At 39.3% G+C, this 27,765-nt stretch overlaps 1 protein-coding gene across 2 annotated transcripts; it reads left to right on the plus strand.

Annotated features, from left to right (window-relative positions):
* Positions 1 to 26,859, plus strand: LOC132818360 (kelch-like protein 28). Of its 2 annotated transcripts, XM_060829307.1 has the most exons (6): positions 1 to 57; positions 10,809 to 11,707; positions 18,052 to 18,495; positions 20,368 to 20,576; positions 22,553 to 22,634; positions 25,801 to 26,859. In XM_060829307.1, the coding sequence occupies exons 2-6, from the start codon at positions 10,809 to 10,811 to the stop codon at positions 25,988 to 25,990; spliced, it is 1,824 nt and encodes a 607-aa protein (XP_060685290.1). In that variant the 5' UTR covers positions 1 to 57; the 3' UTR covers positions 25,991 to 26,859. The 2 variants fall into 2 exon arrangements, with proteins under 2 accessions (XP_060685290.1, XP_060685291.1); XM_060829308.1 differs by having other exon boundaries at positions 22,553 to 25,894.
* Positions 26,860 to 27,765: the final 906 nt, after the last annotated feature.

Consider the following 27,765-nt stretch of genomic DNA (forward strand, 5'->3'; position numbering starts at 1 on the left):
TTGGGAAATTTCTCAGCCCATCTTCTGCTTAGCTGGTTATAATCGTAATTATATCAGGTACGTTTGCTAACATATTATTTTACATCTCTCATGTAGTAATTTAAAATTAAGTATAGTCGCTACTTGTGTCGGAGATCTTCTTGTAACAGGCCTAAGACCCTCATGTTATGGATAACCCAGTTGACAGGTTTGACTATTGAAAGTTAGAATATTTGATTGTGAAATTAAGTGTGAGTGCATGAGCCGTCTTTTTTTTTTCGTTGTTTGAGTTTATATTTAGAAGTATGAATGAAACCACGCCACAAAGCGAATTGTACGTGTTAAAAAGTGCGAACTTTTTGTTTACCTTTTTAAAGGCCATATATCTGCCGGAAAAATATCAAATACTGTCTTTATTTGACAAATCGTAAAAGTCTTATTTAACGCAAGCACGTATTCGTTGGATTGATTGATTAAATTTGGATTCATGGCCTCAAGTCCAATGTATTGATAATTTAGTTTGCAGCTGCTGTTAAACGAGATCTGGAGCATTAATTCAAACTTTTCACACTGGATTTCCAAATGAGCAATAATGGTGAAAAGGCAGCCATAAGAAAGTTTCAAGTAACAGAATCTGTCTAGCATTATGTTGTAATTAGAAGTCAATAATGTTTAGGGAGACAGACGGCTTTGGAGGAACCATTCTATTTACCTGAATGGTTCAAATGTCGTCTTGAATGCTAAATATTGTAGCTCACTTTCATTACAATGGTAAGTTTGTTGTATGACAAAAACCAAGTATTGTAACACAAGTGCTTCATATTTAAAATTAAAATCAAATGCATTTTACTTTGAAAGATTCTACTGATACTTATCAAGATCTGGTGGCTGTAATATGTTTATACTTTTCAAATCTCTCTACCACAAAAGTTTGTAACTTTTGTTAAAATGGTGCCTGGTTTTATTTGTAAAGGATAATTTTTAAATAAAAATAAACACCAATATAATGAATGCAGTTTAATGTCCAAGTACACAATGTTCATAGTTTTTTTTATCATTTTGAATTTGCATTGTTCATTGGAAACTATTTTGAGTTGTACAACACTAAGTTGAGCTGCAGTTTGCACTGGGAACCATTTGTAGGTGACGTTAGAGAGTTTGCTCTTTTTTAATTCATTCATACAATGAGGGTATTGCTGGCTAGGCCAGCATTTAGCTCTCCTCTGGACTATTAAGGAGAGGAATTAAGAGTCAGCGACATTGCTGTGGGTCCAGAGTCACATGTATGCCAGACCATGTAAGGATGGTAGTTTCATTCCCTAAAGGACATTAGTGAGCCAGATGGGTTTTCCCAACAATTGATGCTTAATTTAGATGCTTAATCATATTTAAATTCTACCATCCACTGTGGCAGTATTTCAACTCTGGTCCCCAGAACATTTCCTGGGCCGTTTGACTTTAAAATGTACACAAAAACAAGGAAGCTGGGCGTGTGATTTGGCTGTGGGACTGTTTCTGGCAATTCAAGAGGCTGTGCCTCATGCTTCTTTTATGGAATTCCTTTAGCCAACTCTTTTTTTTTCCCCTATTGTAATAAATGAAGAACAATATTAAATATTTTTGAGAGCATTTCTCAAGTTGTCCAAGTCTTATACCTTGGTTACCCACTACTGTTGTCATCTCAGATATCCATATTGAAGTGAACTATAACTCTAACTTTTTCTTAAATGTAAAAGAAATTTAAGTATGCAAGGAAGTGGAACTAATTTGCAGTTCGCACAAGAAGAATGTGAAAACTGCCTGAGTAGGCTCAATTCAGCAAAGCAAAGAATAACTGTGTGCCTTTTCTTGTTATTATATGCCTGTCTTTGCCTTCACATGGCTAGATTTAATGCGGTGCATTTTGGATTTGTGTTTCGGAAAGTTGAGCTGAATGGGGATTTGACCAATTCCCGTATACTTCGTATCTGCTGTTTTTGTAATTTTACTGTTGATCTGTCGTATTGCAGTACATTGTGTAGCTAATTCTTTGACAAAGAAACTGACCTGACATCGGTGGTGGGCAAGTTGTTGGAGGGAATTCTGAGGGACACGATTTACATGTACTTAGAAAGCTAAGGACTAATTTAGGGATAACCAAAATGGCTTTGTGCATGAGAAATCATGTCTCATGGACTCGATTGAGTTTTTTGAGGAAGTAAAGAGGATTGATGAGGGCAGAGCTGTGATCTGTATGAACAGTAAGGCATTCAACAATGTTCCTCATGGTGGACCAGTTTGCAGTTTAGATCACATGGAATACAGGGAGAACTAGCTATTTGGATACAGAACTAGCTCGAAGGTGGTGTGGAGTGTTGCTTTTCAGACTGGAGGCCTGCGCCTGGAGGTGTGCCACAAGGATTGGTGTTGGGTCCGCTGCTTTTCATTTTATATGAATGATTTGGATGTGAACATGAGATCTGGTTAGTAAGTTTGCAGGTGATGCCAATTAGAGGTATAATGAACAGCGAAGAAGATTATCTCAAGAGTATGATAGGATCTTGATCAGATGGGCCAATGGGCCAATCAGCGGCAGATAGAGTACAATTTAGATAAATGTGAGGTGCTGCATTTTGGAAAGGCATATTAGGTCAGGACTTATGCATGTAATGGCAAGATCCTGAGGAGTATTACTACGCCAAGAGACCTTGGAGTGCAGGTTCATGGTTCCTGCTACTCCACTTTCAAGCTAAATAGGACAGTGAAGAAGGCATTTGGTATGCTTGCCTTTATTGGTCAGTGCATTGAGTATAGAAGTTGGGACGTCATGTTGCGGCTGTGCTAAACTTTGGTTAGGCCACTTTTGGAATACTGTGTATGCAAGTCTGGCCTCCCTGTTATAAGGAAAGATGTTGTGAAACTTAAGGGTTCAGGAAATATTTACAAGGATGTTGCCAGTGTTGGAGGGTTTGAACTATGGAGAGAGGCTGAATAGACTCCCTGGAGCATCAGAAGCTGAGGGGTGACTTTATAGAGACTTATAAAATCATGGGAGGCATGGAGAGGGTGGGGGGGGTCCAGTACTAGAAAGCATTGGTTTAAGGAGAAAGGGGAAATATTTAAAAGGGACTATAAGGGCAAAGCTTTCACGCAGAGGGTGGGTATGTATATGGAATGAGGTGGTAGAGGTTGGTACAATGACAACAGTTTAAAAGGCATCTGAATGGGTTTATGAATAGGAAGCGTTGAAAGGCATGTGGGCCAAATGCTAGCAAATCGGACTAGATTTACTTGGGATATCTGGTTGGCATGGTAGAGTTGGACCGAAGAGTCTGTTTCTGTTGCTGTGTATCTGTATGACTCTATGGCCAATTAGTTAATGAAAGTTATTTTTATTAAACTGAAATTCAGTAATCTTACATAGGTAATTTTACTCCCCTCATTACTTTATGCTTATTACAGTGAGAGATGTTAAGCACTGAATAATGCAAGAGCTTTCTCTATGGAAATCATGACTTGGAGGTACTGGTGTTGGAATGGGATGTAAACAATGTTAAAAATCCACAACACCAGGTTATAGGCCAACAGGTTTATTTGGAAGCACTAGCTTTCGGAGTGCTGCTCCTTCAGGTAGTTGTGGAGTATAAGATCATAAGACACAGAATTTATAGCAAAAATTTACAGTGTGATGCATCTGAAATGATATACTGGGAGAGACCTAGATTGTTTGTTCAGACTGATTTTCTATTTCTTAAAAAGTATTTACAGAATCTTACGTGGATTCATGCAGTTTTTCAGCAAAGTAAAATGTAATTCTGCAAGTACAAACTCACCCCACGAATTTGTGTGGGGGAGGGGGGGGGTGTTGCTGTGAGAGAATGTAAGGGGATATATGTCTGTGAGAGGGTGCGTGTGGGGGTGTGTGTATGTGTGCGCATATGAGAGAGTGTCGGTCTCTGTCGGTCTCTGTCGGTCTCTGTCGGTCTCTGTCGGTCTCTGTCGGTCTCTGTCGGTCTCTGTCGGTCTCTGTCGGTCTCTGTCGGTCTCTGTCGGTCTCTGTCGGTCTCTGTCGGTCTCTGTCGGTCTCTGTCGGTCTCTGTCGGGCAGTGAGGACATCTATAGTGTGACATGAACTCAAGATCCCAGTTGAAGACGTTCCCATTGGTACCGAATTTGGCTATCAGCCTCTGCCTGGCACTTTGCATTGTTGCTGAGCCTGACGTCTGCCTTGGAGGATGGTCACCCGTAGGTCGGAGGCTGCATGTCCCAGACTGCTGAAGTGTGCCCCAACAAGGGAACACTTCTGGCTGGTAATTGTTGTGCTGTGTCCATTCATCTGTTGCCATAGCCTCTGCTCAGTTTATCGTGTTGACGCAGATACCACCATTACATGTGGGGACACCACCCACTATGTACACGGCAGGTACTCATGTGACTTGGCCAACATTGTCTATCTCATATGCTGCAGGCAAGAATGCCCTGAGATCCAGTACATTGGCAAGACCGAGCAATGTCTACGGCAACAGATGAATGGAAACCCCACAACAATCGCCAGCCAGGAGTATTCTCTCCCAGGACATTCAGCCTCAGACCTTTGGGTGACCATCCTCCAAGTGGACATTGGGACAGGCAACAACACACAGTGCCTGAGTAGAGGCAGGAGTACTGAACTTGGCTGACCTCAACTAGGACCTTGGGTTCATGTGTCACACCACAGGTCACTCCAGTCCACGCTCTCTCACATGAGCACATAAGAGCACACGCACAGACTCTCCTACAGTCCCACACATTTCACAGACCCTCTCTCATACACTCCTATATATATACACACCCCCACACTCATCAACACATGTACTCTCTCTGACTTATACCCCTTCACACTCATGCATATCTATATACATACACGCTCTCTGATACTCACCACTCCTCCCCGCCCACACGTGTGCGCACACCCACGTTTATGGGGTAAATTTGTACTTGCAGAATTACATTTTAGTTTGCTTATAAACTGCATAAATCCATGTAAGATACTGTAAATCCCTTTTTTAGAAATAGAATCATTTAACCTTACATCTTCAATGCATTATCTGAGCTAATATGGCACCTATTGTTAAAGTTCACTTGAGAATGTAACTTTTTTTTAAAAAGGTTCTAGGATTTACATATGAAAAAACTGAAACCAACATATTCATTTTAAAAGAGGAGAGCCTTAACAAACTATCCAGGTCTTTTCCAATATATAATTTCAGTTGCATCATACTATAAACTTTTGCTATAAATTCTGTCTCTTACGATCTTACACTCAACAGCTACCTGATGAAGGAGCAACGCTTCCAAATAAATACCTTTGACTATAACCTGGTATGGTGGTTTCGAACTTCCTCAATGGGCTATACTGTTAGCATTTCTTATTTCCAACTCAATGATTGTGCAATTCAGACTGCTAGAATTCTATTAGAATTAATCATTTTAGTTTAACAAAACAACTTTGACACTCTCAGCAAGTCTTGCTTTACTCAATTCTACACAAGTGTATATGTATCAAATGTGGCAGCACCCAGAGAGACATTTCAATCTTCTATACTAGCTATTCTTGTGCCCTTTTGAATGAGATTGCAGTCAAGTTTTACTAGTAAATTCACAATAGACACAGAGTTGAAACTACAATGGCAAGAACTTGCAATGAACATAAGTCCTTGATTCCATTTATCGTTGTTGGTTTCGCAGTCCAGTAGTGAAATTGGCCTTGCAGCTGCATCAAGCCTGGAGAAGTTTAGCACCATCCCAAACAAAGTACTATGTTTGCTCAGCATCTTCTGTCAACAAGCATAAATCTCTACCATCGTGGTGTGTACTAGCTGCAGATGCATTGCAGAAAGTCACAAAGGCTTCTTCAGCAGCATTTCTCAATCCAGAGCATTCATCTTCCAGAAGAACATGCAGCTAATGTGTGGGAACGCTTCCAAGTGTTCCCATACCTCCACGTTTCCTTCTGAGAACAGGCTGTCCTAATGTGAAAACACATTATTCCTGATGAAGGGCTTTTGCCCGAAACATCGATTTTGCTGCTCTTCGGATGCTGCCTGAACTGCTGTGCTCTTCCAGCACCACTAATCCAAAATCTGGTTTCCAGCATCTGCAGCCATTGTTTTTACCTAATTTGAAAACATTTTGTTGTTTCTTAATTGTCACTGGATTGTCCTACCTAATAGGCACACATTTATCCCGTGGATTGCAGTAAGTTAAGAAGGCACTCCACTTCCTGTTCCTCTGGGGAACATTGAGGTAAGTAAGAAATTCTGCAGCACCTAATATTTCAAAAGAATAAGTATCACTTTGAGAAATGGTTTGTCTGATCCTTTCTCTAAAATATGTATTTTAAATTTTTTGAAGTTCATGAACATAACCACTCCCATTATGTGTCAATATCGTGAAATTAAACGTTGACTATTTCTCATGGCTTGGGAAAGGTTTTCAGAGATTGTGGTTAGTTTGTTTGAAAGTTAAGTTTACAAAGCTGTTTTAGTGCTTTCTTTCAGATTGGTTTTTAATTTTCTGATCAGCCTGTTCAAGTATGTATATTCATGTCTTTGGAGCAGGTGGGACTTGAACCCTGGCCCACAGGTAAGGCCATACCACTATATTGCAAGGTCCCCTTCAGATCACTTTCTTTTCTAGCTTCATAATTTTGAATACAATTAATATAAAGTAGAAGGAAATATTTGAAGGTGAGTGTGCTACTTGAGTTAATCTTCCACATGTTACTTGCTTTCCTTTTTAAAGTGATTTTAATTTATGGTTAATTAGTCAGTCTAATTTTTTCATAATTTTAAAGTAAGGGAAAAGGAGTTGAACTGACTGGTGCAAGAAATTTATTGGTAGCCATTCACAGGACAGTTAGCCAGTTACTTAATGAATACCACCAGCCAAAATTCTCCAACTATGCAAACATTGTTTATATGTATTGTCATTCATTCATTCATGTGATATGGCTGCCACTGGTGGGGCCAGAATTTAATGCCGATCAATAATTGCCTTGGGAAAAATGGCATTAAGTTGCTATCTTGAACTGCTACAGGCTGTGTGGTGGAAGTGCGATTAGTTAGTTTTGGTGATTTACCCAGCAAGAGTGAAGATCGAGTGATTCATTTGTAAATCAGGATGGTGTGTGACTTGGAAGTGAACTTCTTTCATGGGGTTTGGACATTGCTGGTGGGGTGGGCATTTATTGCCCACCCTAATTACTCTTTGACCTAGTGGCATGCGAGGCGGTTTCAAAGGGCATTTAAAAATCAACCACACTTCTGTGGATCTGGAGTCAGAAGTAGGTCAGACAAGGTAAGATTGGCAGATTTTCTGAGACTATTCGCAACTTTCGATGAAAGTAGTAGTTACCATGATGCTGAAATGAGCCTTCCGTTCCAGATTTATGGCTGAATTTGAATTCCACCACCTGATGTATAGTTTGAATCCTGTCCCCAGATATTTAGCTTAGGCCTCTGGATTACTACTAGTCTAGTGACATTACTACTATCGCCATCATCTCCAATGCTATCTTTGACCTTCTAGCTGGTAGATGTTGCTCTTTCGGAAGTTACCAATGAAGGAAGTTTGAGTTTTTGCAATGCATGTGAGCCTGCTATGCCTTTCAGTAAAAGCATGGCCAATCTAATCATTCTATATTCCTGCCTACCCTGTTAACATTTCACCCCTTGTTTATCAAGAATTTATTTGCCATTACTTTTAAAAATATTCAAACTCTGCTTCAATTGTCTTTTGATGAAGAAACTTTGAAAACTACTCAATTCTGTAACTAGAACAAATCTGTCTTAAATGGGCAGTAGCACTAGTTTTAAACAATGACCCCCAAATTCTATTTTGCTATATTTCAAGTTAACTTGTACAATTGTGTTATGACATGTTGTTTGATGCAGCTGGGACTTGAACCTGGACCTTCTGGCTCAAAGGTGGGATAACTACCACTGCATCATAAGAGCCCTCGCAGTTCTACTTATCCCACAGTAGGAAACATTTATTTCACATACACCCTGTCAAGAGTCTTCAGGATCTTGCATGTGTCAATCAAGTCTCATCTTATTCTTCTAAACTCCAATACGTATAACCTTAGCCTCTCCAAAAATGTCAACCTACCTATTCAGCTATTAGTTCAATAACCCTTCTCTAAACTGCTTCCAGTACTTTATATCCTTCACGAAAAACACCAATATTGTAAACAGTTCTCCGTATATGGTCTGCCCAGTGCTCTGCAGAACTGAAGCATAACCTTTGTAATTTTATATATAATTCACCTTTTTAAAAAAAAATGGCATGCTTTAACCTTTCCTAATGCTCGAGTGCTAAACTTTGGTGCGTCAAACACGGTGTAACTCAGATGTGACAGGCTGCAACCACGAGAGTAGGTAAAAACAATGACTGCAGATGCTGGAAACCCGATTTTTGGATTAGTGGTACTGGAAGAGCACAGCAGTTCAGGCATGATCGGAGGAGCAGCAAAATCGACGTTTCTGGCAAAAGCCCTTCATCAGGAATAAAGGCAGAGAGCCTGAAGTGTGGAGAGATAAGCTGGTGGGGAGAAAGAGTACAATAGGTGAGTGGGGGAGGGGATGAAGGTGATAGGTCAGAGAGGAGGGTGGAGTGGATAGGCAGAAAAGAAGATAGGCAGGTAGGACAAGTCATGGGGACAGTGCTGAGTTGGAAGTTTGGAACTAGGGTGAGGTGGGGGAAGGGGAAATGAGGAAACTGTTGAAGTCCACATTGACGCCCTGGAGTTGAAGTGTTCCGAGGCAGAAGATGAGGCGTTCTTCCTCCAGGTGACTGATGGTGAGGGAGCGGTGGTGAAGGAGGCCCAGGACCTCCATGTCCTCTGCAGAGTGGGAGGGGGAGTTGAAATGTTGGGCCACAGTGCAGTGTGATTGATTGGTGTGGATGTCCCCGAGATGCTCCCTAAAGCGCTCTACTAGGAGGCGTCCAGTCTCCCTAATGTAGAGGAGACCGCAAAACCTGCGCCCACACCTCCTCCCTCACCTCCATCCAAGGCCCAAAAGGAGCCTTCCACATCCATCAAAGTTTTTCCTGCACATCCACTAATATCATTTATTGCATCTGTTGCTCCCGATGCGGTCTCCTCTACATTGGGGAGACTGGACGCCTCCTAGCAGAGCGCTTTAGGGAACATCTCCAGGATACCCACACCAATCAACTACACCGCCCTGTGGCCCAATATTTCAACTCCCCCTCTCACTCTGCTGAGGACATGGAGGTCCTGAGCCTCCTTCACTGCCACTCCCTCACCACCGGACGCCTGGAGGAAGAACGCCTCATCTTCTGCCTCGGAACACTTCAACCCCAGGGCATCAATGTGGACTTCAACAGTTTCCTCATTACCCCTTCCCCCACCTCACCCTAGTTCCAAACTTCCAGCTCAGCACTGTCCCCATGACTTGTCCGGACTTGGTAAACACAATGACTGACTGCAGATGCTGGAAACCAGATTCTGGATTAGTGGTGCTGGAAGAGCACAGCAGTTCAGGCAGCATCCAAAGTGCAGCAAAATCGACGTTTCGGGCAAAAGCCCTTCATCAGGAATAAAGGCAGTGAGCCTGAAGCGTGGAGAGATAAGCTAGAGGAGGGTGGGGATGGGGAGAAAGTAGCATAGAGTCACAACATGGTTGAAGAACTTCAGGGCAAAGGAAATGACCTGGGAGTTGCAGTGGGAGAGGGACTCCGAGATTCTTGTAGAGAGAGGAGGAAAACTTCTTCAAGGCAGGCATCCTTGCAAGAGGATTCGCAGTAGGGTTAAAATCAACAAGGTAAAAACAATGACTGCAGATGCTGGAAACCAGATTCTGGATCATTGGTGCTGGAAGAGCGCAGCAGTTCATGCAGTAGGGTTAAAATCAACGAGGTAAAAATGCAGTTGGGTTAAATGCAGTAGGACTTGTCCTACCTGCCTATCATCTTCTTTTACACCTATCCACTTCACCCTCTTCCCTGACCTATCACCTTCATCCCCTCCCCCACTCACCTATTGTACTCTATGCTACTTTCACCCCACCCCCACCCTCCTCTAGCTTATCTCTTCCCCGCTTCAGGCTCACTGCTTTTATTCCTGATGAAGGGCTTTTGCCCGAAACGTCGATTTTGCTGCTCCTCGGATGCTGCCTCAACTGCTGTGATCTTCCAGCACCACTAATCCAAAAAATGCAACCGCAAGAGCAGAGTCATGGAATGTATTCAAGATGTTAAGCCACTTGCCAATCAAGTGGACATCTTTCATATTTAATAGTTATTGAATTGTATAATGTTGCTAGTGATTAATGCATTATTGAGGGCACTGCCCCAAATGCCCATTTTAAAGTAGGATAAAGAACCGTTATACAAATATTATTCATGTATTTGTACTTGCTGTACTGTCATTTTACAAAAAGTTCATTCAAATATTCTAAATTGCTTTGTGACTAGATTAATTTAGGATATCTGGTCAGCATGGATGAGTTGGACTGCAGGGTCTGTTTCTGTGCTGTATGATTCTGTGACTTGTCCACCAGTAAGTAACTATTTATCAGACAGTAAGCCCTTGGTAACTGCATCTGAAGTTAATATTTTGTGGTTATAAATCACAGGAAGCTATTTAATAACTGCTGTTGTACCTTTTGGAGTACAGTTGATTTAGAATTTTTTTTTCTTTTGAGAAGCATCGTTAGACTTTTTGAAGCTTTTTTTAATTGAAGAAATGAGATTTATTTTCTTGAACTTTTTTCTAGTAAACTTTTTTTTAGTTACAGTGGATATTTTATGCTGACAATTTATCTTTTTATTCTCTCCTTCAGATGGACCCGTCTCCTCAATCTTACATGCTTGCTAATCTGACTCATCCACATTCTGAGCAGTTACTGCAAGGATTGAATCTTCTTCGGCAGCATCGTGAGCTCTGTGACATCGTCCTCCGGGTTGGTGATGTCAAAATCCACGCCCATAAAGTGGTGCTGGCAAGCATCAGCCCATACTTCAAAGCCATGTTTACTGGGAACCTTTCAGAAAATGAGAACTCTGAGGTTGAGTTCCAGTGTATTGATGAAACTGCTTTGCAGGCTATTGTAGAATATGCATATACAGGAACCATATTCATTTCACAAGATACAGTGGAATCTTTACTACCAGCTGCAAATTTACTTCAAATTAAGCTAGTACTGAAGGAATGTTGTACATTCCTTGAAAGTCAGCTTGATCCTGGTAATTGCATTGGCATTTCCCGATTTGCTGAAACCTATGGTTGCCATGACTTGTATCTTGCTGCCAACAAATACATTTGTCAGAACTTTGAAGAGGTATGTCACACAGAGGAGTTTTTTGAATTGAATCACACGGAGTTAGATGAAATTATTTCAAATGACTGTCTGAATGTTGTGACTGAGGAGTCTGTTTTTTATGCTTTGGAGGCGTGGATTAAATATGATGTACAAGAAAGACAAAAATATTTGGCTCAGCTGTTACATTGTGTGCGATTGCCATTGCTAAGTGTGAAGTTTCTAACAAGATTATATGAAGCAAACCAGTTAATTCGTGATGAACATACCTGCAAACACCTTCTAAATGAAGCACTTAAGTATCATTTTATGCCAGAGCACCGATTTTCTCATCAGACGGAGTTATCAACACGACCCCGTTGTGCTCCCAAAGTACTGTGTGCTGTTGGTGGAAAAACTGGACTGTTTGCTACATTAGACAGGTAAGATGATGAGGTTGAATTCAAATTAATGAATGTTGTTTTATATTTAATAGTGAAAGTAGAAAACATGCCTCATTTTATTTGTATATATTGTTTTGGTGGATGTGCATTTATAATTTAATTGATTTGTAATTGAGTATTAAATGTAATAGAAGCATTCCACATTATATAGTGTTTCCATCTACTAAGTAATTGAATGCGGTAGGTTTTATTTTCTTACCACATGATTATATGCTTATAAAGCAGTTCGCCACCACTTTCTCAAGGGCAACTAGGGACAGGCAATACATGGTGGCCACTCAATGACATCCATGTACCATGAGTGAATTTAAAAAAAAATGCTGTATAAGAATGGTTAAATGAAGTAAGCTGTCAAATGCATTTGCCATTCCTTCATTTTATTAAAAATGATTTGGCTCTAATGTATGACTTGTGCTATATTTTGTTGATCTACTATAGACTTATTTAAACTTTTGCTGTATTAAGCACAAATGTGATATGTCTGCAATATAACCAGACACAAGCTGAAAATGTGTTGCTGGTTAAAGCACAGCAGGTCAGGCAGCATCCAAGGAACAGGAAATTCGACGTTTCGGGCCAGAGCCCTTCATCAGGAATGAGGAGAGGGTGCCAGGCAGGCTAAGATAAAAGGTAGGGAGGAGGGACTTGGGGGAGGGGCGATGGAGATGTGATAGGTGGAAGGAGGTCAAGGTGAGGGTGATAGGCCGGAGTGGGGTGGGGGCGGAGAGATCAGGGAGAGGATTGCAGGTTAGGAGGGCGGTGCTGAGTTCAAGGGAATCGACTGAGACAAGGTGGGGGGAGCAGAAATGAGGAAACTAGAGAAATCTGAGTTCATCCCTTGTGGTTGGAGGAACCACAAGGAATGAACTCAAATTTCTCCAGTTTCCTCATTTCCCCTCTTTCCCCCCCCACCTTGTCTCAGTCGATTCCCTCGAACTCAGCACCGCCCTCCTAACCTGCAATCCTCTCCCTGACCTCTCCGCCCCCACCCCACTCCGGCCTATCACCCTCACCTTGACCTCCTTCCACCTATCACATCTCCATCGCCCCTCCCCCAAGTCCCTCCTCCCTACCTTTTATCTTAGCCTGCCTGGCACCCTCTCCTCATTCCTGATGAAGGGCTCTGGCCCGAAACGTCGAATTTCCTGTTCCTTGGATGCTGCCTGACCTGCTGTGCTTTAACCAGCAACACGTTTTCAGCTCTGATCTCCGGCATCTGCAGACCTCACTTTTTACTCTCATATAACCAGACAGCCTAGCTCGTTTTATTGGCCTTGGGTAGGTTGATAATTTTCACTTACATTTTTTCCAAAACACTAAGAAATACAAATGTTTAGAATGGAGGGATTGTTAGACATTTTTATATCAAATTAGGGCAGTTTAGAAAGTATTCATGACCTTAGCGAGTTTTGAGAAGATTTGTAGCTCAGGTTGAGGTTCTGGATGTAGGTTTGCTCAATGAGCTGAAAGGTTCATTTCCAGATGTTTCTTCACCCTACTCGGTAACATCTTCAGTGGGCCTCGGGTGAAGCAATGCTGAAAATTCCTGCTTTCTATTTATATGTTTGGGTTTCTTTGGGGTGGTGATGTCATTTCCGGTGGTGATGTCTTTTCCAGTGGTGAAGTCACTTCCTGTTCTTTTTTCTCAGGGGGTGATAGATGGGGTCTAACTCGATGTGTTTGATAGAGTTCCGGTTGGAATACCATGTTTCTAGGAGTTCTCGTCTTTGTCTATGTTTGGCTTATCATAGGATGGATGTGTTGTCCCAGTCAAAGTGGTGTCCTTCCTCATACGTACATAAGGATACTAATGAGAGACGGTCACGTTTTTTTGTGGCTAGTTGGTGTTCATGTGTCCTGGTGGCTAGTTTTCTGCCTGTTTACCCAATCTCGTGTTTGTTACAGTCCTTGCACGGTATTTTGTAAATGACATTAGTTTTGCTTGTCTGTATAGGGTCTTTCAAGTTCATTAGCTGCTGTTTGTGGGCTACTGTGATGCCAAAGGGTCTGTGTAGTCTGGCAGTCATTTCCGAGATGCCTTTGTAGGGGAGAGTGGCTAGGGTTTTGGAATCGCACGAGAATTCCTAGAAGCATGGCATTCCAACTGGAACTCAATCAACAAACACATCGCGTTAGACCCCATCTACCACCCCCTGAGAAAAAGACCAGGAAGTGACTTCACCGGAAATGACATCACCAACCCAAACACAAAGCAGGAATTATCAGTGCTTCATCTGAGGCCCATTTAGAAGATGTTACCTAGTAGGGTGATGAAACATCTGGAAATGAACCTTCCAGCTCAACGAACAAACCTACATCCAGTATCCATGCCCATTTCTTAATATTTGCAGCTGTACAGGGCCCTGGTGAGACCGCACCTGGAATATTGTGCGCAGTTTTGGTTTCACAATTTGAGGAAAGACATTCTGGCTATTGAGGCAGCGTAGGTTCCTGAGTTCAATTCCCAGAATGGCAGGACTGTCTTACGCTGAAAGATTGGAGTGACTGGGATTGTATACCCTTGAGTTTAGAAGGATGAGAGAGGATCTGATTTGAGACATATAAGATTATTAAAGGACTGGACACTCTGGAGGCAGGAAGCATGTTTCCACTGATGGGTGAGTCCCAAACCAGAGGACACCGTTTAAAAATAAGGGGTAGGCCACTTAGAACAGAGTTGAGGAGAAACCTCTTCACCCAGAGAGTGGTGGATATATGGAATGTTCTGCCCCAGAAGGCTATGGAGGCCAAGTCTCTGGATACTTTTCAAGAAAGAGCTGGATAGAGCTCTTCAGGATAGTGGTATCAAGGGTTATGGGGATAAGGCAGGAACAGGATACTGATTGAGGATGATCAGCCATGATCATAATGAATGGTGGTGCTGGCTCAAAGGCAGAATGGCTTACTCCTGCACCTATTATCTAGATTTTTAAAGATTCTTAGTTTTGTTTTGCTTCAGAGTGATGTTTGACTCCGACTCTGTGGCATTTTACAAATGTTTGATAGTATTGATGCAAACGGAAAGCTGTCTTCTATTGATGCTGCACTTGCACCTATTGCCACACTTAAGATATTTAGACACGCAGGTGACCAGAAAATTTATGAGGTGCTTCTATTTAAATGTATCTGGTCACTGAAACAGGGTTATCTTTCATTTTGAATAAAAACAACTTCTGTTTTCTATTTATAAAGACGTAATGCTATGAATGGAAGGTGTAATCGTTGGAAGTTAGTTAATTCTCTTTTTAAGGCTGAGAAATAGCAAATTAGTGTACCATTCGTGACATGGAGATAAAATGTGTTGTTGCCAGCAGCAGGTATTGAAATTAATATTGGGGCATTCATCTTTCTCAAATCTTGCATAACCTTAGCACTGTTTATATGTAAAGCTGATACCTGAAATGTTGTAATCTACCATCTGCTGACTCACTTGTTTTAAATACAATTGTCAATACCTATTTTGTCAAGCAGACATTACATTTGTTACAATTTCTTAAGTATATGATTTATTAGCTCAATAAAGACAGGATTATTTGATATCCTACCTTAACAAATTAGTCTTTAGTCCTTTTTTTTGCAAGAGGACACATCAGAAGGTTCAAAGTGTGTGTGGAATGTAACTTTAAAAATCATCAACTACTGATCATTTAACTTATTTTAGGATTATTTTCAAAATCTAGTATAATGACTTCTGTGAGAATTGTAAATTTAAAATGAATCTGGAAAAGCAACAACGTATCAATCTAGGCTTAATTATTTATTGGAACATTCAAGACCCAATCTTCAACAACTTGTGTATTTAACAGGAGTGCTACAAAAGAAAGTACATCACTAAAACATTAGAAGATTTCAGACAGATGTTGAAAAGCTTGATCAAAACAGTAGGTTTTAATGGGTACCTTTTTTTAAAGGCTAGATTCTTGAAGGAAAATGTAGGACCAGAAAGAACAGCCATTGCAAATGATTTTGTCGCTACCACTCAACTGGAGAGGCATTATAGGAAAGTGTTGTGTGTTAACTGTGCTATCACCTGCAGACAGATAAAGAACAGTGAGAGGTTTACCTTTGTTACAGTTACATAAGGTTTTTGTTGTGATTGTTAATGCAGAATCTTTCACCTTTTCTATAATTACAAATGTAGTGCAACTTCTTTGATCTTCTTTTGATCTATCTAAAGCAAAATACTGCAAATGCTGAAGATCTGAAATGAAAATAAAATATTGTAGAAACTCAGTACGTATGGTAGTATCTGTGAAGTGGAAACAATTAACATTGAATCCAGTTCTGAGCAAGGGCCATTGAACTCTACAGATGCTACCAGAGTTAATACTTAGAGAGAGGAAAAACATACCTGCTGAGTTTCTCCATCACTTTTTGTTATTGCTGCTTTTGTCTATGCTGTGTTTTGGGCCTCAGCATCGAAATGCAGTTGAGGTAAAGGATAGTTAGTTACATTGAAGGCCATAGTATTAATATGGTGCACAGCACCCTGGAGGAACATCCATTTATCCTGGGACCTCTTCGCAAAAGTTTGAGGCAAAATTCTCTGACTACTGCTCTGTAATGGATTTCTAAGTTTATTTTACATTTGAAGATATTCTGTGTAGGTTCACCCATCATTCCTGAGTTGTCTAATTGCCTAACTTCACCGTAGCCTCAGCTCATTAACTGCAGAACTATACACCCATGCAATTGTTGTCTGTGGACAACTTCTGATTTATCTGTTTTGACCACAAGTTATCAAATTCTCTCTCTCTCTCTCTCTCGCAAGTCAAATCTATTGATTTTGTTCCAACACTTTTGTGCTGAAGACCCAAAAATACAGTGCTTTGCTTTTCCATGAATTGTCTCTATGATAGTAACACTTCCACTCTTCAGAAACTTAAGCTTATTTTAAATATTTCGTATTGTAAAATTTTGCTGCTTGTATCATAACTCCAGCAAGGTCTGATCATCCTATGTTCAGAGCTCCATTCTTGGTAATGTCTCAGTTTTGTAATCCTCATCTTTCCATTTCTCCCAAGGCTTTTCCCCTTCCTATCTTGTGTCACCACATGATCCACATAAGTCTTGGATCTCTGCTCCTTAACAATTTTGCCTGTTCTGAGTCTCCACTTCAGTCACTTCACCATTCTACTGCAATGTCTTAAGCTGACTAGGCCCCAAGTTTTTTGGTATTTTTCCCCCCCCCACCCCCACCCCCAAACACTTAATTCTTTTCCTTTTTAAAATCTACCAATGGCATTTCAGCAACTTTGTTAACAAACGCTCTTGCATAGTCCATTGGAATACACTCTTGCTGTCTCTCTCTCCCTTTTTTCACTGTCTCCCCGAATTCTTCAAAGCCTTCCTCTTTGACAAATAAAAACTGATAACAACTGCTGGTTCTGGAAATCAGAAACAAAACTGACATTTCTGGAAAAGCTCAGCAGGTCTGGCAGTATCTGTAGAGAGAAATCAGTTAACATTTCAGGTCCACTGACCCTTCTTTAGAACTGATGGTAGCTGGAAAACAATTTGTTTTTTATGCAGCAGATGGAGGGGGTAAGGAGTAAATGATAGGTGGAGATAGAGCTCGAAGAGAAAACAGTTGGACAAAGGAGTGAATAATGGGCACGCTAGGAGAATAAATAGTTGCTGTTGGGGAGTATTAGGCGTTAACAATGGGTTGTGTGCAATAGCAAACCTTTTGATAACCAGGCGTGCTGTGGGGAGTTTGGGGTATGGACATGGGTGCCTCAAGCCCTAAAATTGAACTTTACAGCCTTCTGGACTGTAAGTTCAATATAAAGCCTCTGCAACGTAATAGTCAGTGCACCAGCTGACAATAACACCACCAGCAGGCTTAATTACAAAATCAACATTGACTATGAGAGCACGAAGTATATTCAAGGGGAGATAGTATGGCAGAGAAATTTGAGGTGACACGTGTCACATCGATAGTTCTCAATGAAGCTTGAGTGCAAGTGAAAGGCCAGAGGAGGGGTTCAGGTGGTGGGAGAATGTTGGAGGTGGGTAAAGGGGTCTGTGGGATGTATTCTTGCCCAAAGAAATGGATACGAAAACAAAGGCAATAGCAGTGAAAGAAGAGTTCAACGTGATGTTGTGTCCAAAATTCATTTTAAGGTGGGGATGCAGATAAAGACACTTTTTTAAAATTCATATTCTAATATTCATTTTGACACTGAATTTTATTTTGTATTTTCATTCTTCTGTGATGTGTTTTTAACATACTTTAAAAAGTGATTATATAAATGACCCTGTTATAAACAGACTAACATTTAATGTGTCATTTTCTTTTTCTTTTTCCATTTCTGTTGCAGTGTAGAGATGTACTTCCCTCAGACAGACTCCTGGACAGGTCTAGCACCACTTAGTAGTCCACGTTATGAATGTGGAGTTGCTGTTGTTGATCAGAAGCTTTACGTGGTTGGAGGAATTGCAACCCACATTCAGCAAGGCATTAATTATCGGAAACACGAGAATTTGGTAGAAGGTTGGAATCCGGAGACAAACAAGTGGACGACTGTAGAAAGAATGAATGAATGTCGAAGCACGCTTGGCGTGGCTGTATTAGCTGGTGAACTATATGCATTAGGTGGTTATGATGGGGAAAACTACTTGCAATCTGTGGAGAAATACATTCCTAAAATCAAAAAGTGGCAGCCAGTTGCACCTATGGGGAAAAGTCGAAGCTGTTTTGCAGCTGCAGTTTTAGATGGAAAGCTATATGCCATAGGTGGATATGGCCCTGCTCACATGAACAGGTAAATTTGTATAATGTTTATCCCATAAGATTCAATATTTTAAACTTCCATAAAGTTATGTTATCTTGAGATATCAAAATGATTTGTATTTAAGTATTGCATAGAAACAGACCATTTTGTCCATGCTTTATCATGCATTAATCAAGATAATCTGTAAGAACATCAATTTTAGAGGAAAACCAACACTTGTACCGTACGAGATGAGATTGCTCATTTGATTGGCAGTGGAATCTGGTTGCGGTGTTGACACTGAGAATGTATCCATTAATGCTGATTGACAGGCTTTGTTTAAATGCTAAATATTAAATCAGGCATGTCTATTCTTTGTCTGTCAGAATTGGCACAGTTTTAAAATATGTAGTTACAGTATGTGCAAATGTGCACATTTTTTTAAATCAGAATTTACTAATAACTGATGAGGAGGGGGAGGCTGGTTTTGGGGGCGAGGTGAAGACGAATTTTTTTTTAATTAACATACTCCTCTTAAGTCAAATAAGTTGTCAACACCTACTTATGGCCTCACTCGTACAAGCATTAGAGAACCTCTGACCTATGAAACTATCTCTGGAGGAGTCCGTACCTTCAGAAAGGCAAGAATAAATGGAAAAAAATGGTAGGGTGTTTACAACTTGGGGTAAACCCCCTCTGTTAGTTTTAAACCAGCAACACAAGACTTTATCCCATGTAGTCATCTTTGAAAATTCAAGAGGCCAAGAACTAGTTAAAGTAAAAAGTAACAACTTTATTTAGATTAGATCACTTAGTGTGGAAACAGGCCCTCTGGCCCAACAAGTCCACACCGACCCGTCGAAGCGCAACCCACCCAGACCCATTCCCCTACATTTACCCCTTCACCTAACACTATGGGCAATTTAGCATGGCCAATTCACCTAACCCGCACATTTTTGGACTGGTGGGAGGAAACTGGAGCACCCGGAGGAAAGCCAAGCAGACACTGGGAGAATGTGCAAACCCCACACAGTCAGTTGCTTGATGCGGGAATTGAACCCGAGTCTCTGGCGCTGTGAGGCAGCAGTGCTAACCACTGTGCCACCGTGCCGCCCATTTCTTAAAGTATAACAGAGAATAATTAAGTAACAACTATTTACAACTCCTTCCTCTAATCTATCTTTTTACTTTCCCTTCTATAATACTAGTCCAATAAAACCTCCGATTTAAGATTTACCAAAAGTCAAATTTCAAAACCAAACAGCTGTTGAATCTTCCCTTTTGTAGATTTGCTCTCCAGGTTGGTGTCAGTGTTTTTTCTTTGTGCAAACTCCTTTTCTAGACCGGTATCTCTGAGTTTTGACTAGCAGCCTACAACTGTTGGTCTTTTGGCAGTTCTCCCCCAGGTGTTCAAGTTTTTTGTGGAAGTATACCCCCCAAAACATTGGATTGTCATTGGCTTTTAATATTGTCAATATACTAAATTCAAACCTGATTGGAGTTTGATTTTTTTTGGGGGGAGGGGTAGAATTTAAACTGATTGGCCTAATTCAAATTTGTTTCTGTCTCCAGGCAACTAGCTACCCTAGCTGTCTGACCACATGTTACATAGCACCAAGTGTTTTGAATAAGGTACAATCAGCTAGTTCTGCGACTAGCTTTAAACTCTCTTTAAATGTACGGTACACCTACATCTTCTTAATGAGGGGAGCCAAAGTTTGCAGTGAGTGTACTGTTTCAATTTCCATCCTATTTTCTTTGAGGTTTCTGAATATTGATGTTGGTTACTAGTTGTTGGTAGTAGTCTTGTAGAGAGCCACATAGGCATTTATTTATCTAACCTTTCGTCTTGCTCTAGAAACGATAGGATTGTCTGATATAACTTGCTTCTGTTTTTACTTTTACTTTTATTTGGAAAAATAGTGTGGAGCGGTATGATCCAAGCAAAGATTCCTGGGAGATGGTTGCTCCAATGGCTGATAAAAGAATTAACTTTGGTGTTGGTTCAATGCTTGGATTCATCTTTGTTGTTGGCGGACACAATGGTGTGTCACACTTGCAAAGTGTTGAGAGGTATGAACCCCATCAAAATCAATGGACATTATGCAGGCCAATGAGTGATCCCAGAACAGGTAAATGTGTATCTAAATAGTCACAGATAGTCTTGTGATTTAGCAGTTTACGAAAAAAATTGATTATGCATTTTTTTTCTTCAATTTTGTTAGAGACGTGACTTAAGTTGTTTCTCGCAAATGTAACAATCATGGAATGATTACTACATAGGAGACCTTGTGTTCATATTAGCTCTTACCAAGAGCTGTTATGATTTTCCCCTCTTTAATTGTGACCCTGCAAACTTATTTCTGCTTAGCTGCTTACCTTCTTCCCTTCTGAAAGTCATGATTTGAAATGACCTTCACTGTGCTCTTAGGCAGTGCACTCCAAATCAGATGTACTGTGTCTTCGTCCTCTTGCTTATCACCTTTTAACAGAGTGTTGTCCTCTTCCCTATCCATGAAAGGGTCAGAAGTCTCACGACACCGGGTTATAATCCAACAGGCTTATTTGATATTACAAGCTTTCAGAATGCTACTCCTTTGTCAGGTGAAGTGGTATCCATGAGAGGCAACTGTTTTTCTCTCCCTATTTACTCTGGACCCCTCGTGATTTTAAAAATCTCATTATCCAGACTCCTCTTAACCTTCTCTCTTCTTGTTTACCTACACAACTGAATGACTACATCTCTGGAATCATTCTTCTAAATCTTTTGTACACCATCTCCGATGCCGACACATAATACTAAAACGTATGCTGCCTAGAATTGAGCACAACACATTAATTGAAGCCAAAGCAATGTTTTTATAAGGTTTATTCACAATTTTCTTGCTTTTATGATCTCCTATTTTATAACCCAACATCTCCTTTATTTTTCTAACCAATTTTTCTCAACCTGACCTGCCACCATTTGATAATTTGAGCAAGCATGTATACTGTATATCCGTCTTCCTGCACTGCCTTTAGAACTGTATCTTTTTAAAATAATCTCTGCATTCTTCCTAGCAATTGTTTTCATTTCATGCATCTCTGCATTAAATTTGTTATCTCACTCATTTGCTCGTTCTATCAGTCTACATCATCATAAAATCTATCACTATTCTCCTTGCAGTTCAGAATACTTTCAAGTTTTGTGTAATCTGCAACTTTCAAAATTGTATCATGCATAACAAGCTAGTTGTTACAAGATTCAAAGCTTTCTGATTTATTAAACAACTCTTGACCACTATTATTTCCTGTTGCATAATGTTATATCGATGCTCCTACTTTCTCTGTTACTGTAAGAACATCAATATGTGATGTAGTGCTTTTATTGAATATCTTTAGAAGGTCCTCATCAACCATTTCTGTTACCTTCTCAAAAACCTCAGAGGTCAGCATTTTTCTGTAATTTTCCTAGAACAACTTATCTTTAATGCAAATTTGTTTCAATGACTGAAATTTGCCCAGATTATTGTTTCTAAAAGCTGATTCACCACTGCGGTTGGTCTGTAGTTGCTGTATTCATCTTTGCACTGTTTTCTTGTATGAAGGTATAACATTTCAAGTTCTCCAGTCCACTGACACCACTGCTGAATCTAGGGAGGATTGAAAGATTAGGGTTATATCTAGGATACTTAATGTTCTCAGCCATTTCTGTTGATTTCACAACTTTTGAGAATTAAGTATTTTTTTGCTGTAAATTGTTCCTTGTCTTTTCCTAAGCTAACCTGAAGTATGTGGTGCTATAATCATTGTTCTGTAAATGTTTTCATACCGAGACTTGACATGTTTGATCCTCTTTCTCCAAGTCCAACAATGCCTTCTACATTGTTCAGGCAGAATCATACTGATCCAGAAAATGCTCCAAATACAATTTAGAAAACCTTCTCTCCAACACAACTCCCCCACCTCCTGCCACCATTGTTATATTGATTATATAATCCTAGCCTCTATTAAAGTTTCTTATCATTGTATTTTACAACTGCAAGTCACTTCCATGCACAATTTTGTTTATTTTTTTCATGTTCTATGGAGTTTTCATAAAAGGTTCTTTTTCCCCTTCCCATGACAGGAGTTGGTGCAGCCATTGTAGACAACTACCTCTATGTGGTGGGAGGTCACTCAGGATCATCATATCTGAACATGGTGCAGAGGTACGACCCAGCCTTAGATACCTGGTCAGATTTTGCTGGCATGTTGTCATGTCGATGCAACTTTGGGCTGACTGCATTTTGATAGCTGATTTGATTATCAAGGACATACTGTGGTAATTAACCCTGCATGACGAGGAGACCAATTGTACTGAGACTGCAGCCCCTCAATTGTTGAATTTTACAAACCTTGGCTGCTACTGTTGGTTTTTACTGTGCAGAGTTTTCATGTTTTCGATTGAATTGGTTATATTTGTACATACCCTTGTGGGGAAGAAACACTGATGCCTGAAACAGCCAGGGCTAACCAAAGCTCTAGCTTTTTCACCTTTATAAAGCATTCCCCTCCATGTTAACTAGCTGTTACCTCCATACTTCCTCGTTTTTAGTCAGAAAGGATCACACATTCAAAACCAATAATCAATCCATTGTATGTATGCAACTTAAGTCCATGTCAGTTATTGTGCAATATATGTTGATTGCATTTATTGTGTTCTATTTGACATCAGTGCTTCACAGTATGAAAGTTTGTACTTAAGGGCTGCATACCTGAAACTCAATTTTTGACTACAGTACAACTACCCACTGTGTGCTTGCTTGTATTGTATAATGTGATTTGTGTAATTAGTAGGATCTGAATGATCAGCTGATAGTGATATGTAACCTGCTATAAACATCTGTATGTTTGACAATCTTCCAACTGAACCATAATGAGATCACCTGTTAATATTTGATGTGTTGTTTGAAGAAACAAAAGGGAAATGTATATTTAAAAGGGCTCTTAATTGGGTTATATGAAGTTGCAATTGGTACTTTCATATCTTGATAATGAGTTTATGAAGTTCTGAACATGGTTACAAGCCTGTATTCACAGAACATAACGTAGGGACAGTTTCTGATTTAAGTAATTAATGGGCTTTTGAGTACAGACTTCAAATGATTATTTTATTTGGCCATTTTATTTGGCTCTAATGGCATGTTTTGGATTTGTTGATGTGATCCTTTGTAATATTCTACAGCTGCTGTTGAGGGAGAATAACTAGATTTAGTAACCGGTGCTATCCTAGGATTCAGGACCCCACAGATGTTACATATATTTATTTTGTAATATGTCAGTTCACAAATTATTTTGAATATTTTTATCCAATGGTTTTATGAGTAAGTGTCTGAACAATCAAATCTAAACTGAAGTAATAATTTATAGATCTTTTTAATCAACCTGTTCATACATGGTATGATACATCTCTGGAGCAGGTGTGATTTGAACCCAGGCGTTCTGGCCCAGAGGCAGAAACACTATTACTGTGCCACAAGAGCCCTAGAAATAGTTATGTAATGAGTTTACAATATTTTTAAAACCCTCACTTTGCTGAATGAACTCCAATTAAAGGGATTAACATTGTAAAGATAAATTAATAGTTCACCTGTTCATTGTTGTCATCTGCTTTTCATATTTGATTTCTCTACTGCCAATAAGTGTGAATGTGTTTGTTAACAAACTTTGGTTGCTAAAATTTATGTTGACTGCTAAGTTACCTTTTTATCCATCTTCAATGTCACTTTCCATTCTCATCTCAGCTGCAGTATCTTGTAGGAAAGACTTTTTTTTGTTCAGCATATACTTCAAAGCTGATGTGCAGGTAATTATTGAAGTATGTAATGCAAGAAAAGTTGTGTGTTACCTGAGTTTTGAAAAGTTCGAGCAGAAGGAACGCACTTGTAGAATTCTAACTGGTTCTCCTAATGGAATTTAAACAACCAAACTGATTTAGTAAGGGAAATCAATATAATGATTTTTGTTATAGATCTTGTGAATACAAATTGCACTATTTTAAAATATCACAATTATCTCCATAAAATGCTGCAGTTTTTTCTGTACTCATTGTGCAAAGAATCACAATTTTTGGCAGAAGTTTAGTTATGGCTACAGTTCATCTTTTCACAAGATCAGCAGTGTTGTACACAAGGGAAGTCATATATTTTAGATTGGTGAAACCACTTTTTTGAGACTGCATGACTGTGTACACACACTAGTCTTTCAGGTCTTATTGAATCATCATGCTTGTTAATTTCTAACTTAACCTTCTGGAAGTTTCTAGAACTTGAATATGAAGGCTTTAAATGTTTGTTAGTATATTGAATAAAAAGGTGCAATAACATTTTTTATATGGCTTTTTTTATTAGGTATAATTTATACTTGTGTAAATGAAAGGATGGGTTGATTTATGGAACTGCCATTGTGCTCTGTAAATATCGTAAAGTGCGTATAGTAAAATTTACACTTGCACTGTTCCTTGTGTAGATATCATCCTTGCATCCTTCCAAACACACAATAGAACAAGATGATGTGCATTTTGTGTCCACAAGTTAGTGTAGTTATAGTAAATAAACTTGCAAAGTCCACCAAAACAAACAGACTAATAGTCTGAGACTTAGCAACCTCCACATCCTGCTGGTTTAGTAGCACAAGTGTTACTTTTGATGACAGTGGCTGATGTCATAGCAATAATTACTGTCAGTCCTTACAATTTCAAACATAACTGGCCAAAACTAACGAGAAGTTTTTAAAATACACAACAAAAAAATTTTCTTTAATATACACTAGAATGAAAGTGTAAATGCAGTTGTAATTTGTGGCTCCTTGTTCTACAGTACAAAATAGTTGGGAGTGTTTGTTTACTTTTTGTTACATATTACATACTTTTCAAAATGACAATTCTGAAATTCAAATGGCTGACATGTCAGATATGTCACACTTCCATTTTGCTAGATAGTTTAAAAGATCTAACTTGTAACATTTATCATTTACCTTCTGGCATAGATTTCTGACTGCTTGATTTATCGAGTTGCAGAATTAGCTCCACAGACAACCTGTTCATATGGGCAAAGCAACTTTTTTTGCTGGACTCTTGATTCTCCACTGTCTAAACATGGCTATTTTTTTTCACAAAAATAAGGAATTTTGTAGACAAGGAAATCTCAGTAGCAGATAAGTTAATTGCAAGTGGGGAAGAAAAGTGAGCATTTACTGAAATGACATTTGTGCACTAACACAAACTCTTTTTTTCAGTTTTGGAAAATGCTTTGTAATCAGTTCAGATGTGATACCTTACAATATGTACATTGTCATAACTTGAAAATTAATCTAGAATTTTAATTTGTCATTAAGGTTGTCCTGTCTCCTGCTTTCTGTCCTTTTTAATGCCAAGAAATTTCCTTTCGACCAGAGACATTTTGGATCGTACGACTTCCATAATACACCAGTAGACTGGTATTTAATGATGTTTCTGAATTGCTGTGTTTCTTCCACTTTTGAAAAAAACCTTTTTTGCCGTGAAAAAGTATGGATGCATTGCTAACGATTCCATGTCTTGGATGAGTATTGTTTCTGTGCTCCATCGGTGAGAGGATTGTATCTAGGCAAGCTATAAAACAATTTTCATGCTTTGATTGCTTAGTGGAGAAATCGATATATATTTGCAATTTTTCTGTTTTTAAGGTTACTGGAACAGAGGATGAGAACTTGGATAGTTTAGCTCTTATAGTTCATCAGTTTATCATATCCAAATTCAATCCATTCACTTAATTATCAAGTTTATGAAAATAATGACACACCTAATCTCATTCTCACAACTCTTTGTGAAACTAACTGGGTGGAGTCATTTGCAATGATTGCAACTTTTAAAAATTTGAAAACTTTGAATTTTAATGAATGGCCTAAAACAAACGCCTCAATTTATAATATAACATTTGCATACAGGATAATAAGGAAAGTTCACAAATACAAATGAATTGTAAAAGGAACACAGGCTTGGCTATTGTCACTTTAGCTTGCCTTAAAACTGAATACTGACAGAACTGGATTTTTTCATAAATGCCTTACACGCAGTGCTATCCTCTGAAACCAGATTAGTTTGTTTTGTTTTTCTTAAAATGCTGAATCTTTGTAAATGAACAGCAAGATTAAAAAACCTAATATTTATATTCTGACTTGTGAGGGAATGATTGTAAATGGTTAAATGTTAGAATATGTGTGCATAGTTATGTGCTCTGTGCCTGCAAATGGCAGGACATTTTCGTTTACAGTTTGACAAATGTCTTGCCTGTTTATTTTATTTGAACAAAAGTGCTAAAGGACTGTTCACATTATCGTTTCAGTTCAGTTTTCTTAAAGGTTTCATGTGCTTTCGTGTGGTACAGCTATGTCACTTATTACAGCATTTCATTGTGGATGTGCTAAATAAACATCTGTAACAAGAATCCTAAGTGTGTTCTCATGTTTCTTCCTTTTCACTTTAATCAACTTCTTGGAATAGTACTATTAATAATTGATACTAATTTCTAAATAATTCAGTTTGTGACTTCACTAAAATAAAAAGATTTGCATTCCGATATGGATGGCACATTTGTAGCTGAGGTAAAGCTCATGAGCTTTGAGTAGATTATTTGTGTATTTCACTATTTCAAACTTGTTAGAATATTTTAGGAGACTGCCCATGATAGGGATTTCAGAACAAGTTGAGCAACATTGTTGATTTTCTAATGTCAAATACCCTATCCCTATATTACCCCTTGATACTGTACAAAAATAGTGTGTCAGAATCCAGATGCACACTGATATCCCTACCTCACCAATTTAAGGTTTTCGTGAAGATCTGTAGTTTGGATTGTGGATGAGGTAGTTGCTTAGCTCACCAGACTGCTGGGTTATCGTGCACATGTTTCATTACCAGTTGGATGACTTTCGTGAAGTGCTGTTGTTCTGTCCTTCTTGGTTTTTATGCAATCCTGTCTTTTGGGGTGAGTATCATTTCCGGGACTTCTCTGCAATGGTTTGTACACTGGGTCTATCTCTGTATGTGTTGATGGCCTGTCTAGTTGAAAATCAGGCTTCCAAGAACACCCTGGCGTCTCTCTGGTTAGCATGTCCTTTGACCATTGAATTGTTGGTCCTCTTGGTCTGTGTGTACAGAGCTAAGGGAGAGTGGATCATGTCACTGAGTTGCTAGTTGGTGTTTGTGAAGTTGGATGGCTGTTTTTCTTCCCATTTTTTTGATGTAGTGCTTGTTGCAGTTGTTGCATGGGATTTTGTATACCACATTGATTCTACATATAGAGTTATAAATTGTGTATA

The sequence above is a fragment of the Hemiscyllium ocellatum genome, chromosome 8 (genome assembly GCF_020745735.1).
Source record: "Hemiscyllium ocellatum isolate sHemOce1 chromosome 8, sHemOce1.pat.X.cur, whole genome shotgun sequence".
Lineage (NCBI taxonomy): Eukaryota > Metazoa > Chordata > Chondrichthyes > Orectolobiformes > Hemiscylliidae > Hemiscyllium > Hemiscyllium ocellatum.